The sequence below is a fragment of the Jaculus jaculus genome, chromosome 11 (genome assembly GCF_020740685.1).
Source record: "Jaculus jaculus isolate mJacJac1 chromosome 11, mJacJac1.mat.Y.cur, whole genome shotgun sequence".
Classification (NCBI taxonomy): domain Eukaryota; kingdom Metazoa; phylum Chordata; class Mammalia; order Rodentia; family Dipodidae; genus Jaculus; species Jaculus jaculus.
This window is the reverse complement of record NC_059112.1, coordinates 13,347,271-13,367,153: the sequence shown is the minus strand read 5'-3', so window position 1 is coordinate 13,367,153 and position 19,883 is coordinate 13,347,271. Positions and strand designations below refer to the sequence as shown.

At 42.3% G+C, this 19,883-nt stretch overlaps 1 protein-coding gene across 4 annotated transcripts in view; it reads left to right on the top strand.

The window, feature by feature from the left end:
* Exoc1 (exocyst complex component 1) overlaps positions 1–19,883 on the top strand; it is a 55,411-nt gene that overhangs the window by 7,109 nt on the left and 28,419 nt on the right. For 2 of the 4 annotated variants that reach the window (XM_045129999.1, XM_045129997.1), the window contains exons 2-6: positions 1,286–1,419; positions 4,965–5,095; positions 11,220–11,379; positions 15,934–15,954; positions 17,373–17,560. In XM_045129999.1, the coding sequence (XP_044985934.1) occupies positions 1,296–1,419; positions 4,965–5,095; positions 11,220–11,379; positions 15,934–15,954; positions 17,373–17,560 (624 nt within the window). In that variant the 5' untranslated portion in view covers positions 1,286–1,295. The remainder of the gene's footprint in view (positions 1–1,285; positions 1,420–4,964; positions 5,096–11,219; positions 11,380–15,933; positions 15,955–17,372; positions 17,561–19,883) is intronic. The other 2 variants (XM_045130000.1, XM_045129998.1) reach the window with 1 other exon arrangement.

Here is a 19,883-nt window from a genome sequence, read left to right as displayed (position 1 = left end):
GTACCTGTGTAAAGCTAGATGCACAAAGTGGCACATGCATCTGGAATTCGTTTGCAGTGGCTAGAGGCCCTGGAAGCCCATTCTCTGTCTGTCTCTCTTCTCTCTTCCTGTGCATGCAAGTAACAAATAAGCAAATTTTTAAATGGATTTGTGTGGGAGGGGTATATATGTCATGGCATGTGTGGAAAGTCAGAGGACACCTTCAGGGTGTCTGAGCTCCACCTCTTTGACACAGGTTCTTATGCCAGTTCTCATGAACTGCCACACTGCAAGGGTCTTCAGAGTACCTGGCCACCCACTTCAGATTTCCCTGGCTCCACCTTCCATTGTCACAGGTACATAGGGATCATAGACCTATGTACCATTTGCATCTGGCTTAAAGAAGGTGGGGGTGAGCTGGAGAGATGGTATAGGGGTGAAGCCACATGCCTGCAAAGCCTAAGGACCTAGGTTTGATTCTTCAGGTCCCACATAAGCCAGATACACATGGTGGCCCAAACATCTGGAGTTCGTTTGCAGTGGCTAGAGCCCCTGGCATGCCTATTCTCTCTCTCTCTCTCTCCCTCCCTCCCTCTTTCTCTAATAAATAAATAAAAATAAATTCTTTTTTAAAAAGAGGGTGCTAGGGCATTGAACCTTGCCCAGCAAGCTTTGCATGCAAGTGATGTTAACCACTGAACCATCTCCCCAGTTCATGGGTTTACCTTCTTTTTTAAAAAATCTCTGTGTGTGATACGGTGCGCGTTGGCAAGAATTGGGGATTTGGGTCTGGGGAGATGCTCCTTGAGTAAGAGCACTAGCTGAGTGAGCATGCGGACCTGGGTTTGATCTCCAGCACTCATGGAAAAAGATGGGCATGATTGGTTGCCCATGCCTGTCACCCAGCCCTGAAGATGGGTGAAGCGTGTGGTCAGCCACTCTCCCTGAAACGTGGCAGCTTCGGGTTCTGTGAGGGAATCTCTGGCTCAGGGAAACAAGACCTAGGCGTGGTACGAGAGCACACCTGCCGCCTTCTAGCCTCTGTGCGCGCAGGGCCTCGCTTGTGCACAAGCCCCTGCCCACCAAAATCTGCACGACTGGGAACTGGACACCACTGCTCCCGTGATTTCGTTTCCAAGCTGATAGCTTCTGATTTTATGATGTAGTTCTATTTCCGCATTCAGTCATTTCTCCTATGCTGATTCACTAACCAACAACTGAATAGTTTTTTTGAGTCACGAGAACAACAGTGTAAGAGGGGGTGGCTTTGAGAGCAAGCTTCACACCCATCTCCTGCGTCTTTCAGCTGAGAGACGATGACGGCGATCAAGCACGCGTTGCAGAGGGATATTTTTACGCCGAACGATGAACGCCTGCTGAGCATCGTGAACGTGTGCAAAGCGGGCAAGAAGAAAAAGAACTGTTTTCTGTGTGCCACAGGTGAGTGCTTGATCAGCAAAGGGACTTGTTTCTGAGGAGACATTTCCTCCTTTTAAAAAATACTCTTACTGACTATAATTGGAAAAATTGTTGGAACAGCAAATTAAATTTTTATTCTGCTTAAATACTGAGTGGATGTGCAATAATTTCTATAACATATGTGTAAGGTGTAAAGCCACCACACCTGGCTTAAATATAGGGGGCTGGAGAGATGGCTTAGCAGGTAAGGCATTTGCCTGCAAAGCCGTAGGATCCCCGTTCAATTCTTCAGGACCCATGTAAGCCAGAAGCACAAGGTGGCGCATGCATCTGGAGTTTGTTTGCAGTGGCTGCAGGCCCTGGCGCTCCCATTTTCTCCCTCCCTCTGTCAAATAAATAAATAAGATTTTTTTTTCGAGGTAGGGTCTCACTCTGGTCCAGGCTGACCTGAAATTAACTCTGTCATCTCAGGGTGACCTTGAACTCATGGTGATCCTCCTACCTCTGCCTCCCGAGTGCTGGGATTAAAGGCGTGCACCACCACACCCGGCTCAAGATTTTTTTTTTAAAAGAAGAGTGCACCCTGGTAAAACCAGGTGCACGCACCTGGAGTTCATTGCAGTGGTAAGAGGTCCTGGTGTGCCCGTTCGCTCTTTTTCTCTCCCTCTGCCTAAAAATAAATAAATAAATAAATATTTTTTAAATTGTTTGTTGTACAAATCCTGAAATGCAAGTGGTTTTTAACATGGATACCTACCAATCTCGCAGAGTTCTTTTACTAATTCTAATAATTTGTTCACTTGGAGAGTAGCGGCTTTTTTCTTCTTCCCTTTATAGGCTCATCTGTGTCTCTCATTTAGCATTGTTACTTTGGTCTGCTTGTTGGGCCCATCAATTAATACAGCGGGAGTGCTTTCATCTTTGACTGTGATGTTTGCTGAAGGTTTGCAGTAACCATACTTTACACTTTTTAAGGAAGTTTTCTTATCTTCCTGGCTTTTTCTTCCTCCTGCTCTTCCTCCTCTATCGCCTTCTTTTTCTTAGCAGCTCTAGTGATCAAACCTATAGTCTCATTCATGCTAGCAAGTGTACTACTGAGCTACATGTCCCCAACCCTTGTCCTCACCTCCACTCTTTTTATGTATGATAAAGGGTACTTATTGGATTAGTTTACAGAATATGAACTGAGTAATCCAATAGTAGCTGTCTGCACGCTTGAACACTGAGGAACCCTAAAGGTGTTCAGTTTACAAGGTTGGCTGCCTCAACAGTCCAATCTTGTACTGAAGGCCTCAGGATTCCTGGAGAGCCGTGGGTCTTCACTTTGCATTTAGAATAATGAAACTCGGTTCTCACGTACGTGTAGGATAACTGAAACAGGGGAGAAGGGCAGACAGGTAAGAGCAGCCAGGCAAAAAGGCCTCCTCAACCCCCTTTTAACTCATGAATAGATGTTGAGTCTCATCAAATGATTGTTTTACAAAATTGAGATTATTATATATTTTTTAACCTTGTTAGTGTGGTAATATACTTTTTTTGGTTTTTCGAGTGATAGGTTACCTCATTCATAATGTATCTCATGCCATCAGTTACAGTATTTTACCTGCTCCCAAAACTGATGGCTCTTGGCATTAGTTGTTAAAGTCCTGATTAGGGGTTGGGGAGGTGGCTCAGCGGGTCAGAGCACTCGCTAATAAGCATGATGACTAAGTTGACTCCTCAGCATCTGCGTAAGAGCTGTGGCCACACATGCCTGTAACCCCAGTCCTGTGTATGTGTCCGGGTGGGTGGTGGACACAGGATTGCTGGGCTCACTGGTCAGCCAGTTGAACTGAAAAATGGCATCTCTAGGTTCTGTGTCAAGGACACAAAACAGAAGAGCAATAGCAGAAGGCACCCAGTGTCACCCAGCTTCCACATGCATGGTTGCACACATCTTCACCCACACACGCATACGGACTTCACAAAAGGTCCTGATTTTAGATTACTTTTTTTGAGGCAGGGTCTCACTGTAGCCTAGGGTGGCTTTGAACTCATGGTGATCTTCCTTCCTTAGCCTCCTGAGTCCTGGGATTAAAGGCATACACCATTTCACATATTTTTCAATGTGAAAATTATATTTAAGATTTGCTGAAATACCACCATAGTCAAACCCTTTGCCCGTTCACTTTTAAGAGTATGATTTCTTGATCATTAATTATATAATTATAATTTTCTTCTTGCTGTCTTGGGCTATTTTGCAGTTACAGCATAAGTTGGAAGCATCCCTTTGTTTCTGACAAGAATGGCTATGTGTATTTGGAGTTACTCCTTCCTTCAAAGCTTGAAAACAGTAAACTTGCTTGGACTAGTTTTAGTGGTATGGGTGACTGCTGATCTTGCCTTGCAAATGCAGTTTTGTTAATAGGTAAAGCTTTTCATGGGTTCTTTAGTCCACTTCAGTCTGTTACATTTTTAGGGGAGCTTTTAGGAAGGATAGAAGAGACAGAGATAATAGGTGTGCCAGTGCCTCCAGACACTGCAAATGGACTCCAGATGCATGTGCCACTTTGTGCATCTGGTTTTAAGTGGGTACTGGGGACTCGAACCCAGGTCCTTAGGCTCTGCAGGCAAGCACCTTAACTGCTGAGCCATCTCTCCAGCCAACAAATCTTTTTTTTTAATTTTTAATTTTTATTTTATTTATTTATTGGTTTTTCAAAATAGGGTCTCACTCTAGCCCAGGCTGACCTGGAATTCACTATGTAGTCTCAGGGTGGCCTCGAATTCACGGTGATCCACCTACCTCTGCCTCCCAAGTGCTGGGATTAAAGGCGTGCGCCACCATGCCTGGCTCAACAAATCATGTTAAAATGAATGCATTGGCATTCTTTCCAGTTCAACTTCAGTCTGTTGCCAGACTGTTTTTTGAAGATAGAAATTGGAGCATGTCATTTCCTGCATAAAATCCTTTAAAAAGCAACCCTCACAGCCTCAGATGGAGCCTTTGAGGTGTAAACTCCCATCTTTTGTAGTAACTTCTTTTCCCTCCAATACCTTGTGTCACATTGTACTCTCACTGAACCACTTACTGTTGTGTGAGATGGTAGTAGACTCCTTCAGGCCTCTGGTTTTGCATGTCGGTTCTTTAACTATTTAATTTATTTACAAGTAGAGACAGAATGAAAATGAATGGGAACACCAGACCTCCAGCCACAATAAACAAACTCCAGATGCATGTTCCACTCTGTGCATGTGCCGTTACGTGGGTACTGAGGGAGTGAACCTGAGTCATTAGGCTTTGCAGGCAAGTACCTTAACCACTGAGCCATCTCTGCAGCCTCTCAGTCCTTTTTTGGATTTCACCTCATACCCTTCCTTTTCAGAGTCTGAAGCTTTACTTCCAGGCATCTGTCTACCTCTGCCTCTGGTCTGATTTAGAGGCTCCCTTTAGGATTCTGTGGACTCCTCAGTTGGCTTGTTATAAACCTGGTTTAGTATTCCGTACCCAAGCTGGGTTTGCAGTCAGCAAATGAAGAATGAGTGAATGGAGAGCGTCTCTAATAAGTGTGTGTCCTGTTCCACAGTGACAGCGGAGCGCCCCGTGCAGGTGAGAGTGGTCAAGGTGAAGAAGTCTGACAAAGGGGACTTCTACAAAAGACAGATCGCCTGGGCCCTCCGAGACCTGGCTGTGGTCGACGCCAAAGATGCCATCAAAGTACGTTTCCCACATCTCAGCCCCGTGTGCAGAGCACACCTCTCCCTTGACAACAGTGCTGTCCATCATAGGCAAGCTCATGTGTTGTTTTGTGACATAGATTTCATTTACTCTGTCTTCAGTGTCTTCATCCCCATTCTTAGGCTTCTAAAAATAAGTACACATATGGATTTTGTTGTTGTTTCGAGGTAGCGACTGACTCTAGCCCAGGCTGAGCTGGAACTCACTCTGTAGTCTCAGGCTGGCCTCGAACTTGTGGCCATCCTTCTATCTCAGCCTCCTAAGTGCTGGAATTAATGGTGTGAGCCATCTCCTCTATAGTGTAGATTTTAAAGTGGTATGTTTTATGGGTTAATTTTTTAAAGTAGCTTCGTTGTTTTGGTAAAGTTTGTTTCAAAATCATGTCTAATATAACCACAGTGAGGTGTCCTTGTTGAGTCCTGAGTTAGCCAAGAATCACCAACTAAGGCAGCTGATCTAGACATTTGATGTGTGTGGTTCAAGTACAGGAAGTGATTAATGGTTACAGCCCTTATTTTGAGGAGTTTAATAAGATCTATAAGAATATAAACTGTAGGGCTGGAGAGATGGCTTAGCGGTTAAGGCACTTGCCTACAAAGCCTAAGGATCCAGGTTTGATTCTCCAGGACCCACATAAGCCAGCTAACAAGGGGCACGTGCATCTGGAGTTCATTTGGAATGGCTGAAGGCCCTGGCACGCCCATTCTCTCTATTTGTGTCTCTCTCTCTCTCTGAAATAAGTAAAATAAAATAAAATTTTTAAAAAGAACATAAGCTTTACAGCTTGTACATGAATTGCACTCACACTCCAGGACTGTTCAATAATGAGAAGATCAAATTAAAGGGCCACCTGTTCCTGGCAGTTTAAGGCTTCTCTGAGCAGTTCCTGTTTCAAAGAAATCCAGTAGAGCTTCCTTGGTTAAATATGCCTCCTCTGTAGCCCTGCCCCCATCCTCCTCTACAGCCCATAGGCATCTCCAGGGCACTGGGAAGACTGCACCCCATCAGGACTTGTGCTGACGTAACTCCCAGTGCTCTGATTAACTCGGAAAACACACGTAGCACTTGGGAGGTGGAGGAGGAGAATCACAAGTTCAAGGTTATCTTTGGCTACATTTCAAGCTTGGCTAGCCTGAGCTATGTGAGATTATATCCCCAAACTCAGAAAGCAACAACAAAAAAGGCATCATTAAGGAAAAAAAAGATGCATTTATAGAGCAGTCTGGTGAGATAAAATCCTGGTGGTGGGGGGTGTTGGTTTGTTTGCTGTTTAATATATTTTTAAAAATATTTTATTATTTGAGAGAGAAAGAGGCAGAGAGAGAATGGGCACACCAGGGCTTTCAGCCACTGCAAACGAGTTCCAGACGCATGCACCCACTTGCACATCTGGCTTACATGGGTCCTGGAAAATCGAATCCTTTGGCTTTGCAGGCAAGCGCCTTCACCACTAAACCATCTCTCCAGGCCTTGTTTAATATTTTTTTTAAATTTTTATTATTATTTATTTATTTGAGAACGAGGAGAGAAAGACAGAGGGAGAGAGAGAGAATGGGCACGCCAGGGCTTCCAGCCTCTGCAAACGAACTCCAGACGCATGCGCCCCCTTGTGCTTCTGGCTAACGTGGGACCTGGGGAACCGAGCCTCGAACCGGGGTCCTTAGGCTTCACAGGCAAGCGCTTAACTGCTAAGCCATCTCTCCAGCCCTTGTTTAATATTTTTGAGACAGGGTCTTATGTATCCCAGACCTTCCCTGAACTCACAGTAGACTAAGACTACCCTTAAACTACTTCCCCTGCCTCTCCATCCCAATTGCTAGAATTATGCCTACAAGAAATATTCTAGTCATATTTTTACCTTCACATAAATTTGAGGATTAAAAAGCTGAACACACAAAGTGGCCTTGATGTTCACGCCCTTACAGTGGCTGATAGTTCTTACACAAAACCTGCATAATACAAGGGGGAAAATGATGACATCAAAATACGATCCAGACTAGTTGGAAAGAAGATAGGATTCAGTGAAAGGGGGACTAGAGAGGAGAAAAAGAAAATGTGGTGGGAGGAAACTGTGATCATGGCATATTGTCTGTATTTATGGAAGCTGTCAATGAAAAGTTTTTTAAAATGCTGAACAAAATGACAGATAGAATCAAGTACTAAGTAAAAAAAGGTAAAAGCAATTTTAGGACAGCCATGCCTATCTGTTTCTAAAGAAGCTCCTAATTTTTAGGAAAAATGTAAGGCAATTTGATAAATGCAGAGAGAAAAGGAAGAAGGGGGAGAAGAGGGAGAGAGAGGAGTATGTTTGAAAAGAAAGCTAGAACATGGTTTTTTAACTTTAATAAATAATTTGTGATACTACGGGGACAGATCAAGAGTAGAGACTTGGGCTGGAGAGATGGCTTAGTGGTTAAGCGCTTGCCTGTGAAGCCTAAGGACCTGGGTACGAGGCTCGATTCTTCAGGACCCACGTTAGCCAGATGCACAAGGGGGCGCACATGTCTGGAGTTCGTTTGCAGTGGCTGGAAGCCCTGGCGTGCCCATTCTCTCTCTCTATCGGCCTCTTTCTCTCTGTCTGTTGCTCACAAATAAATTAAAAAAAAAAAAGAGTAGAGACTTTTCAGTAGGTTTCTGTTCAAGAGAAAATACATTAAGGGCATTTTGGAACTGTGCCTTGATTGCCAGGCCTTCTCTTCTTGCCTTTCCACTTCATGACCCCTTGACTTCCATAGTTCACTATCACTGCTTAATGCTTGTTTGAATGCTGACGCCTCTCACTGACTTGCTGAATGATGTTTTCTTCATTTTGTGTAGGTATCTTGGTGCTTGGTGTGTGTATAGTATATGTGGATATGAAATATGAAATTTTCATACAGAGTGTGACATTAGCTATTTAGCATCACACATTGATCTGTGCAAATGTTGCCACTGGAGCACTCAAGCTTCTTTTATGGCGTGATGGGGAGGATTCCCAGGGAGGAGATTATTTCCCGTCAAGTTTTATGTTAGTTGCCAGTACTCTTACATATATTGATAAGCAACAAGATAATTGTCTTTTCATCATAAATGCAGGTTTTCAAATTTTTTTAATGCTTAAGCTCTGATTATTAAGCTATAAGTTGAGCTAATTATTCTATACTAATGTCATGTGACTGTGCCAGAAATCAAGTTCTGATCCCTAAAATATTACAGTTCCTGAAAGCATTAGCCTTTTTTCAATAGTTTTACTTATCTTCAGGAAGAGAAAGAATGAGCATGCTAGGGCTTCTTGCCACTGCAGATGATTTCCAGACACATGTACCATTTTCTTCACCTGACTTTATGTAGGAGCTAGAGAGTCAAACCCCGGGCATCAGGCTTTACAAGCAAGTGCCTTTAACTGCTGAGCCATCTCCAGTCCACTGTAGTCTTACATAACTTTTTTTGCTATAAAGGTCTGCTCACATTTTGTTCCCCCTAACAAATGCTTTAAGCGAACAGAATTTATTATCTTTGTTTGTTTTTGTTGTTGTTTTTTAAGGTAGGGTTTCACTCTGGTCCAGGCTGACCTGGAATTCAGTATGTAGTCTCAGGGTGGCCTTGAACCCACAATGATCCTCCTACCTCCGCCTCCCGAGTGTTGGGATTTAAGGCATGCACCACCACACCTGCCAGAATTTATTATCTTTACACCTCATAGAGCCATTATATATTGGGATATAATACTCTCCTCCCCTGTAACACATTTCAGCCCTTTTTTTAAAAAAAGTATTCATTCCTGTTTTATTTTTATACGAGGGTCAAGTAGTTCTATAGCCGGGGGGGGGGGGGGAATAGAGTGTGCTGTGTGATTGTTGTCACGGTGTGGCCTGAAATGCATACAGAAAGTGTTACATACAGAAAGTGTAGCATCAGCCTTTCAGAGTGGTTCAGCTTTGTTCTTCCTTGAAAGAACTGTCAAAGTCCCACCAGTTCACCTTTTGAGATGTGTATAGATGTATGGTTTCAAAGTAGGAAACAATTGGGAGCATTCCCTCCTCTTCACCTCATTTGTTCTTGAAAAGTTCATTAGGGCATAGATTATATTTTTCTTCATAGGTCTTCCTTAGAAAGTATGTTTATTGTGACATAGTTAGTGTCAAATCAGAGCAACAGCAATACATTCGTTGTTAGACAAGATGTAGCCAAAATTTCATGAACAGTGTGAAAAGGAAACTTATACCAACATCAAAATAGAGACCAGAGAATGTAGAGATGGCTCCATGATTAAATGTACTTGTTTGAAAAACTGGCTAGCCCAGGCTCAATTCCTAAGCCATCTGCATAAGCCAAATGGAAAAAAAATAAATAAATAAAAATTAAAAACTAGCTAAAAGGTCTGGCACTCATCTGTAGCAGAAGGAGGTTCTGAATCCCCATACATGCAAATAAATTAAGTTAAACTTTAAAACAACTAGAGAAAACCAGTAACCCCACTGAGGAGGGCCCACAGTCCGATGAGGGAGAGGGGGTGACCATATGCAATATGTTCTTATATTAAACTTCCAATCAGAATTATAGAAAAAAGAAAAAAGAGACACCAAAGTCCCTCTGGACTAGTTGGGAAGAAGAAAGTTCAGTGGGAGGGATAAGAGAAGGTAGGAGGAGGGGATTATGGACAAGATAATCCAAGATTGTATACACGTCGAAAAATTGTCAAAAAAAATTAAGCAACTACAGGGGCTGGAGAGATGGCTTAACAGTTAAGGCACTTGCCTACAAAGCCTAAGGACCCAGTTTCAATTCCTCAGAACCTATGTAAGCCAGACACACATAGTGGTACATGCATTTGGAGTTCATTTGCAATGACTAGAGGCCATCTCTGTCCCTCTCTCCCTCCCCCTCTCAAATAAATAAGTAAAAATATTTAAAAAATTTAAAAAGTAACTATAGGACTGGAGAAAAGGCTTTGCAGTTAAGGCACTTGCCTGCAAAGCCTAAGAACCCAGGTTCAATTCCTTGGTGCCCACATAAGCCAGATGCACAAGGTGGTGCATTCATGAATCTGGAGTTTGTTTGTAGTAGCTACAGGCCCTGCTGCACCCATATGCATTCATTCATTTTCTTTCTCTCTCAAATAAATTTTTTTTTTTTTTTAAAAAGCAACTGCAGACCATTGTCATCTTACTGACAAGGAAGCTGCCACAAAGCCATTATGTATCCCCTGTACTTCACTTGTATACTTAGAGGGACTTAGCAAGAAAGTGTCCACAGTAGTAGAGTCATTCTGTCACCTGTACTTCACTCATAGACTTAGAGGGGCTTAGGAAGAAAGTGCCCAGTGGTACATTGCTGCTCATTCAACTTTTTTTTTTCTTTCTATTAATTGCATTCTCTAAGCACTTCAAGTCATTTGGTTGATTTTTTTTTTTAATAGGAGAAATCTTTTAAAAAAATTTTTGTTTATTTATTTGCTAGCAGAGAGACAGAGAGAATGGGCATACCAGGGCCTCCAGCCACTGCAAATGAATTCTAGATGCATGCGTCATTCTATGCATCTGGCTTTACGTGGTTACTGGGCAATCGAACCTGGGTTGTTAGGCTTTGAAAGCAAGCACCTTAAACACTGAGTCATCCTCCCAGCCCCATTTGGTTGATTTTCTTTGGTGCCTGGTAATTGAATGCAGGGCCTTGCACATGTTAGGCAAGTATTCCGTTACTGAGCTATACTCCCAGCCCATTTGGCTGATATTGAAGAACAGCTTCAATACTTTTTTTTTTTAATTTAATTTAATTTAATTTAATTTAATTTAATTTTATTTTATTTTATTTTATTTTTAGAGGAAGCAAGAGAGAGACACAGAGAGAGAGAATTGTCATGCTAGGGCCTCAGGCACTGAAATCAATCTCCAGTTGCTTGCACCACTTAGTGGGCATGTGTGACCTTGCGCTTGCCTCACCCATGTGCATCTGGCTTACATGGGATCTGGAGAGTCAAACATGGGTCCTTAGGCTTCACAGGCAAGCGCCTTAACAGCTAAGCAATCTCTCCAGCCCTCAATTCTTATTTTTAAGGCTGATTGTGTATTGACAATGAAGTGATATGATTCAAACCAACATATTAGTATTTTTTAAATTTCAGGAAAACCCTGAATTTGATTTACATTTTGAAAAAGTCTATAAGTGGGTTGCCAGCAGCACGGCTGAAAAGAACACATTCATCTCATGCATTTGGAAATTGAATCAGCGCTATCTCCGGAAGAAAATCGATTTTGTCAATGTTAGCTCACAGCTTTTGGAAGGTAAAGTTAAATGAAAATTTATATCTAAAATCAAATGTATTTTTAGGTGAGTATATGGTTTTACATTATTCAAAGTACCTAGGATATTAACTACCATATGTCAGAAAGAAATTTTGCATTAGTTTTTCTTAATGAAAAGGTGATACTTGTTCATTGCAGGATGTTGATATAAGCAGGTAAAGATCACTCATGAAGCTGGGCTTGGTGACAACAAACCTGTAACCCTTGCTGTTTAGGAGGCTAAGTTAGGAAGATCACAGATTCAGAGCCTGCCTGGGCTACTGAGTAAGTGTGAGGACAACCTGGGCAATTTAGTGAGACCCTGTCTAAAAATGAAAAATAAAGGGATTGAAATAGAACAGTTGCCTGTCACATGAAGAACACTGGATTCAGTCCCCAATGCTACAGGAGAACAAATGACTTGTACACCTCACAGGTAACTGCTGCTGCTTTTTTAGTTCGTAGTTTTCTACTTTTTTTTTCTTATGCGTACTCTTAAATACTTTTCTTTAGATCAAAGAATTTATGGATTTCTTCTTAATGTACTTTGTCATATACCATACCATGGACGTTCGTTATGTTATTAAGTACCCCAACATTTCCATTAGCATTCTAGTGTTCCCATTGTATGGATATGCCATAATTATGCAATTAGTTATTTATTTTTAAGGTTCTGATCTCTTATTCTTTTAAGTAGCTCTGGGATAAATATCCATATAGCATTAAGCTTTGGGTTTTGTGTTTGTTTTTTATGTGTGTGTATTCATATATATGTCTGGGCATTTATGTGTGTGGGTGTGTGCATGCATGTGGAGGCCAGAAATTGAGCTTCCTCAATTATTCTTCTGCTTTTTTTTTTTTTTTTTTTTTTTTGTCACAAGGTTTTCTGCAGAGCCCAGGACACAGATTAGGCTAGATGAGCCAGCCGGCACCCCACCACACCCAGCATTTGTACAGGGTGCTGGGGATCAGAACTTGGATCCTCGTATTTGCACGGCAAGCACTTTACCCGCAGGGCCATCTTTCTCCAGCCCCACAGAACAGCTTGTGTGTGCAGAGTATGTCAATGTAGAGATTAAGGACACAGTTCCAGAGCTCTACTGCCTGGGTTCAGATTCGAACTGTGTCAACTATTAATGATGTGACTTTGTTGTATAGGTCATTATTTCACCTCTGTGCTTCAGTGTCCCCTATTTCAGACATAGGGGTAGGATAGCCTTGACTTCCTGAAGTTGTGAGGACTGCATTTCGTCTAAGTGAGCAGGCTGAGAACAGTGCCAGGAGTATGTTCAATGAGGGGTTCAACAAGAGATGGCTCAGCGGTTAAGGCACTTGCCTGCAAAGCCAAAGGACCCAGGTTCAGTTCCCCAGGATTCATGTAAGCCAGATGCACAAGGTGGTACCTGCATCTGTAGTTTGCTTGCGGTGGCTGAAGGCCCTAGTATGCCCATTCTCTCCCTCTTGTCTGCTGCTGTCTCTCAAATAAATAAAATTTTAAACACTGTTCAATGAGCAATATGTTCATACATTATTTCTCAATGTTTAAAAAAGTTAAAAGTAGAAAAAATGTTCACTGTGATTTTGTACGTTGAAATTTTCCACAGCTGGGGAAATGGCTTAGCAGTTAAGGCGCTTGCCTGCAAAGCCAGAGGACCTAGGTTCCATTCCCCAGGTCCCACATAAGCTATATGCACAAGGTGGCATGCATCTGGAGTTCGTTTGCAGTGGCTAGAGGCCCTGGCATGCCCCTTCTCTCTATCTCTGCTTATCTGTCTCTCTCAAATAAATAAAAATTAAAAATTAAAAGAATTTCCTTCATAAAGGCATAAACATAAGGACACGGTTCTGGGTGCACCATGGATAGGATTTGTATTGCATTTTTGTGCATGTGTGTGCATTCTTGTGTATGTGGGTATGCATGCCTGTAGAGACCTAAGGATACCTTAGGTATCACTCCTCAGGAACACCAGCCAACTCTTTTGGTTTTTCAAGGTGGGGTCTCGCTCTAGCCCAGGCTGACCTGGAATTCACTATGTGGTCTCAGGGTGGCCTCGAACTCACAGTGATCCTCCTACCTCTGCCTCCCGAGTGCTGGGATCAAAGGCGTGCGCCACCTCCCGAGTGTTAGGATTAAAGGCGTGCGTCAACCACCTTTTTAGAGACGGGTGTGTTTCATTGGCCAGTAATTTCCAAGCAGGGAGACTGGCCAGAGTGAGGCTCCACGCCACCTACTTCTACCTCCTCAGTTCTGGAATTGAAAGCTTGAGCTACTGTGCCTGGCTTTTTATGTGGGCTTGGGAGATGGGACTCAGGTCCTCGTGATTCAAGGACAGCACTTGACAGACCAGAGCCTTCTCCCTAGCCCTTGTGTCCCACTCTTTATTGTGAAGAAAGCATTTTGTTTTTTATTGAGATAAGATCTTGCTCCATAGCCCAAGCTGGCCTTGAACTCGTGGCAAACCTCCCATGCAAAGCTGGACAGAAAGTGGTACATGGATCTGGATCTGGTATTTATGGTGGCAAGAGACCCTGGCTTACATGCATGTACCTATATACACACACTTGTGTACACAAATTAATAAAATAAAAAAGTTTTTCTGCTACTTACTGCCAATATTTCATTTCAACAACCATATTGAAAAATATAGCCAGGTGTGATGGCTCATGCCTTTAATCTGAGCACTGTGAATTTGAGGCCAGCGTGAGACTACATAGTGAATTCCAGGCCAGCTTAAGCTAGAACAAGACCCTACCTTAAAAAAATAATAATAGGGCTAGAAGGATGGCTTAGCAGTTAAGGCGTTTGCCTGCAAAGCCAAAGGACCCAGTTTTGATTCTCCAGGACCCATGTTAGCCAGCTGCACAAGGGGGCGCACGCATCTGGAATTCGTCTGCAGTGGCTGGGGGCCCTGGCGTACCCATTCTCTCTCTCTCCCGCTTTCTCTGTCAAAAAATAAAAATATTTAAAATAATAATAATAAAAGAAAAATATATACTTGGCTAGGTGTGGTGGCACATGCCTTTAATCCCAGCCCTAGGGAGGCTGAGGTAGGACTGCCATTGAGTTCAAAGCCAGCCTGGTTACAGAGTGAGTTTCAGGGAAGCCTAGACTAGAGTGAGACCCTGCCTTGAAAAACAAATAGAAAAACATATGTTCTACTTTTTATTGAGAGATATTACCAAAAGAAATGAGAAGATTACTGGTGCCTGCCTTTCTTAAAGGTATTTTTCAGGATATACAACAAAACTGTAGACTTACTTGCGTTCGTAAACAGTAACTGTCACTGAGTTCAGTGTTGAGAAGTCTGAGAAGATTCCCTAAGGTTCTCATTTTGAAAATTATTCTCTACAGATCAATAACCATTGTTTTGGTTTAGTGTTCAGGAAAAAGCTTTATTAATATCTAAAAACTCATTTTAATGTGCCTTGCAGTCACAGCCATTAATCCTGTTTTTTTTTTTTTTTTCTTAAGTAAATGTCTCTAGATTTGGGGTAATGTTAGAAAATAAGTCATTGCTTATTGCTATCTCATGTGAAAAATTAAATAATTGGACAAGTAAGTTAAGACTGTTGTAACTGTGACTGTTACTAGTAGCAGTCTTTTGTGGTTTTTATCAATGGCTGTGGAATGTTGGAGTGAAGTGATTAGGGCTCGTCAGCAGAGGGTGGAGGTGGGATGCTCTTGTGTGGTCGTGGCAAGAGGAGAGAGTCTGGCGTCTTCCTCCCTCGCTCCTGAGGCACAGACTCCCACTGAACTTGGAGCTGCCATTTTTGGCTAGATTGGCTGACCAGCGAGTCCCCAGCTACCCTCCAGTCTTCACCGAACCCCATGGGACTGGGGTGACAGGCATGAGTGGCCATGTCCAGCTTTACATGGACGCTGGGGAAATTGAACTCAGGCCACCTGAGGCTCTCGTGCTTACATGGCAAGTGCTCTTGCCCACTGTGCCGTCCCTCCAGACCCTAGAACAAGTTGGTTTTTGTTTAAAAAAAAAGGGGGGGGGGAATTTATTAGTGGTTGAAGTAGAGTGAATTTTTTTAAGTCTTTCCTTTTTCATCATTTTACTTGCAGCCATATGTTTAAGCAGTCTTGGGCTTGAGTCTTGAATGCTTGCAAGAACTGCTATCTCACTGTTCATTTCTGCCTCAGTCTTGTTATTTGGAACATGTTTTGTAACTGACTTTTTGTGAGAGGGTGTCTTGGTAAAGCCCTGGGCCATGAGTGAAAATAACTATACTACATGCATGAGTCACCACTGACCTAAAAAGAGTACCCAGGAAATGGTTCTGTCTCCTAGTTTTCCCCTCCAGCGACCAGTCATGCTGAGGGAGAACAGAGAGAGAAATGCTCGTAATTGCTGTTAGCAAAGGGCCGATAGAATCGGGCCGCAGAGGGTTAGCCTCTTCACTCTGTGGCCCACTTGACCCTTAATTTAGCGTGAGATTCAAATGACGTGTGGGTAGTAGTTACAATTGATAGACCTGTATACTTTTCTACCCAGCTAACACTCTTTGCTGACTTTCCTCTGCTTTTTCATACCTTTTACTCTCCAGAGCTGCCTAAAGTTACAGAAGGTGGGTAACGCCTTTTCTTCTCCTTCTACCCCTGTGTCTCTATTACTTTCCATTGTTATATACTGTCAGTTGCATATTTTATGGAGTCATGTACAAGGATAAACTTATACATAATCCATATAGCAATAAATGTATAGCATACATTATTAGCTTCCACAGCACTATTTCATGGGGAATGACCATACTGCTAAAGTAGTTAAGATTATTTAAAATAGTTGTTTACTTGAAAGGTTCACTGAGTAAGGAGCAGCAGGGGATGGTTTGGGCGATCCCTGCCCCTGGAGGCCCTCATGCTTGGTAGCTTGACGTTTTCACAGTAAAAGCAGCCTTCTTCAAAGGACAAGGGACATAGTAATGCCTCTTTAAAAAATATATATATATTCCCCTGTACCACAATTTTTAGTCTTCACCCTTTTATTTCCTAGGATAATTAAATCTGCTTAATTTATTTTCATTCTTCATAGTAACTTCTACTCACTGGAAGTAGCAGAGATTTTTGTTATGGGCTAAGTGAATGTATTTCAAGTCATACTGAATGCACATATTCATTTTATATGAAATGGCAAACACTAAGAGCATTCAGAGCCTGTGGTTGACAGCCTGTCCCAGTAAAGCTAGAGAATCAGTAGCACTGGTTAGAGTTGTGGGCTGAAACTGATTTCTTGTATTTTGCCTCTGCCAACCTCAAGCTTTATATAAATAACTGACATGCTGTCTATATTCTTTCAAAAGAAAAGGATTAGGACGTTTATCTACAAAGCCCTTCTGACTTGACCTCTTGGCCATTTGTCATGAAGTCTGGAGACAGTGACACTTTTGTAATTTCATGTCACTGTGATATGAGCTTTCATAATTCATCATAAGCTATTTTATCCATGCATCTGAAATTTTTCCCAACAAAACAACAGAATAGAAAGTGCAATTTATATTTTTGATATCTTAAATTACAAATTATAAAGGTCCTTCTACTTCAATTAAAAGTTACTTGAAAGAAAGAAAATAAAACAAAGATGAAATGAGCAAAAACATCAGAATAGAATTTCATCTGAGAAAAAGAAAAACATTTGTTTTGTTTGCTCAGAATCATGCGTACTTCCCTTCCTTAGAGCAGTAGCCCCCTCAGGTGCGGCTCACTTACTTATGATTCTGTGTGAAGCAATTGTGACTAAAGCCAATTTTAATGCTTAGAAATCAATATATTAGACTGCATGCCTTTATTTTCTAGCTTTAGGACTTTATTAACATTGCAACTCTTTATAAAAATAAGGTTTGAGTTTTTAATATTACCCTCATTCTTTCCTGTTTTCCAGCCACTAATGTGATCTGTGCTTATAACTGATCTTACCTAGCTCTAAGTTCCATGTGGCAGTCCTTCCCACTTTGTGACTATTTTATTTTGACTTTTCACCTTCTTTAAGAATCTGTTCCAAGTGGAGAGAACCAGAGTGTAACAGGAGGGGATGAAGAAGCAGTGGATGAGTACCAAGAGCTAAGTGCCAGAGAAGAGCAGGACATTGAGATCATGGTGGAAGGCTGTGAGTATGCCATCGCCAACGCCGAAGCCTTTGCGGAAAAGCTGTCCCGGGAGCTGCAGGTGCTGGACGGGGTAAGACGTTCCTGTCCACGGACCCTTAGTGACATGTAGCTGACTGAGAAGCTGATGGCACGTTTTCGCCACCTCAGCACTTCATCTTCTGTGGTGTGACTTTTCCTGTCCTGTAAACATATCAGCTGTCATCCAGCTTTCACTCTCGTTCAACAGATAGAACCATTCCTTTTAAGCCAGGAAGGGCATCAGGCTGAAGGTCTAGATTTTAGAGTGTTTTTGATGTGAAGCATGGGAGGAGAACAGTACAACCAGATTGCTCCTAAGGGACTGAGTCCCCAAGCCTTACCAGGGAATGGCATTTTCACCCTTGGAGAAAAAGGTCAAATTAGACTGAGAAATGTAGCTGGAGTAAGTGAGTTACTTAACAAAAGGGAAGAATGATCATGGAGAATGTGGGAGAGCAAACGAGAGAGGAAAACGGCCTGGGTCCTGTCTCCCTGCTGTTGTAGAGGAAGGCTCAGGAGATGGCTCAGTGCATACAGCACTTCTGCATAGCACACACACTTGGGCTTGGGTCATCAGAACTTGGATAAAGCCTGAACTTGTGGTCATCCCAGTGAGACAGGAGGAGACAGGACAATATCCTTGAAACAAGGACCAGCTGGCTTGATGAATGGAGCCAGGAAAACAAAACCAGAGACCCTGCCTCAAATGAAGTAGAAAAGACCAACATCTAAAACTTGCATTCTGATCTCCACATGTGCACAGCTACACTCAGACACATACAGCAGTTTTTTTTTTAAATGTAGAAAAGAGTGTCTTAATTCTTAAGTCTATAATTAAAATGTACAGTACCATTTTTGTGAGCATAATCTAAAATCACTTGGGCAGCTTTCAAAATAATGTTTTGTTTTGTTTTTATTTGCAAGCAAAAAGAGAATGGGCACACTAGGGCCTCTTGCCACTACAAACAAACTTCAGATGCCTGTGCCACTTCATGCATTTGGATGTACATGGTGGGCACTGGGGAATTGAAACCGGGGTGGCAGGCTTTGCAAGCAAGTGTCTTTAACTTCTGAGCCACCTTCCCAACCCAGGTTTTTGACATTTTATGGATAGTTTTCATACACGTACATAACGTGTTTTAATCATTTCTCATTACCTTCTTCTGTCCCCCTTGCACCGACTCCCCGCTGCCTTTCCCTCTTCCTGTTCAGGAAATGACCCTGTGAAGTCACAAATGCACCCGCCACTTCATGTCCCGAACAGCGTAGCACTCTTCTGCCTCCTCTAGGTCTTGTCTTCTTTCTCCTCCCTTCCTCGTCTGCCGTGTCTCCTGAGGCTTGGAAGGGGGGGGTTAAAATGCCTCATTCGGCACTGAGCCCTTGACAGCCACTTAGTGACGGCCCTTCTGACAAGGTTTTGAGTCTTCCTAGTGCTAACTGCCATCTGCAGCATGAAGCGTCTCTGACCGAAAGTGATAGCAGCACTAACCTATGGAGTTACACATAAATATTTAGAGGAAAGTTTGTTTTTAAGAAAAGATAAAACTTCATAGAATACTGTTCATCCTAGAGATGTGAAGGTTCAGAGGTTTGTACATGAAAGATGCAGAAGTCACGAAGTCTAAACCCAGGCCCAAAGAAATTCCATGAATATTCCAAACCCTCATGTTTGCAAAGCTTCCTGTAAGCATGGGATGCAAGATGTCAGCAGAAATTGTTTAGCTCTGTTACTGAAGTGATGTCAGTGGATTCTGAGCCCTGCTGCCTCTAAGAGTTGAGTTCCTGTGGACAGTGTGTGAAGTTCGTGTGTGCGCACACTGCATACCAGTCAGGCTTTGGTCCTTGTCCGGGTGTTTCTTTGTACTCATGGTATTTGCCCTAATGTGGCTTAGCAACTTCAGATTAATACTGCATATATTATATATGTATGTTCTGTCATTAATACTTTACAGCTCCATTTCAGCTTTCTCATTTCAGAATTGAGAACCAATAGACACAACATTTAGGAACCACTGGTGGTTTATAACTGCTTTGCTTGGGGAAAAAAAAAATACTGCAAAGTAAAGAGAAAAAAAATAAGGTGACAGAAGGTGCTGTCTTTTGTCCATGTATCTTTCATGCCATGTATCCATTATATATTTATATAGTATCCATTATACTATTAAACTTCGTTGCATAAATCCTTTTAGACTGGTGACTCACTGCTGCCTCCTTAACTAAGATGACATGAGGGATTACGTTTTTGTTCAGGGTTTCACATAGATGTTAAAAAACAGAACATTTCGGTGTTTGACAGGGATACTGGAGGTGGCAGACAAGAGAGCATTCCTCTACAGATGCATTCAGAAGCAGAACTCTGCTTGTGTAATTTGTGG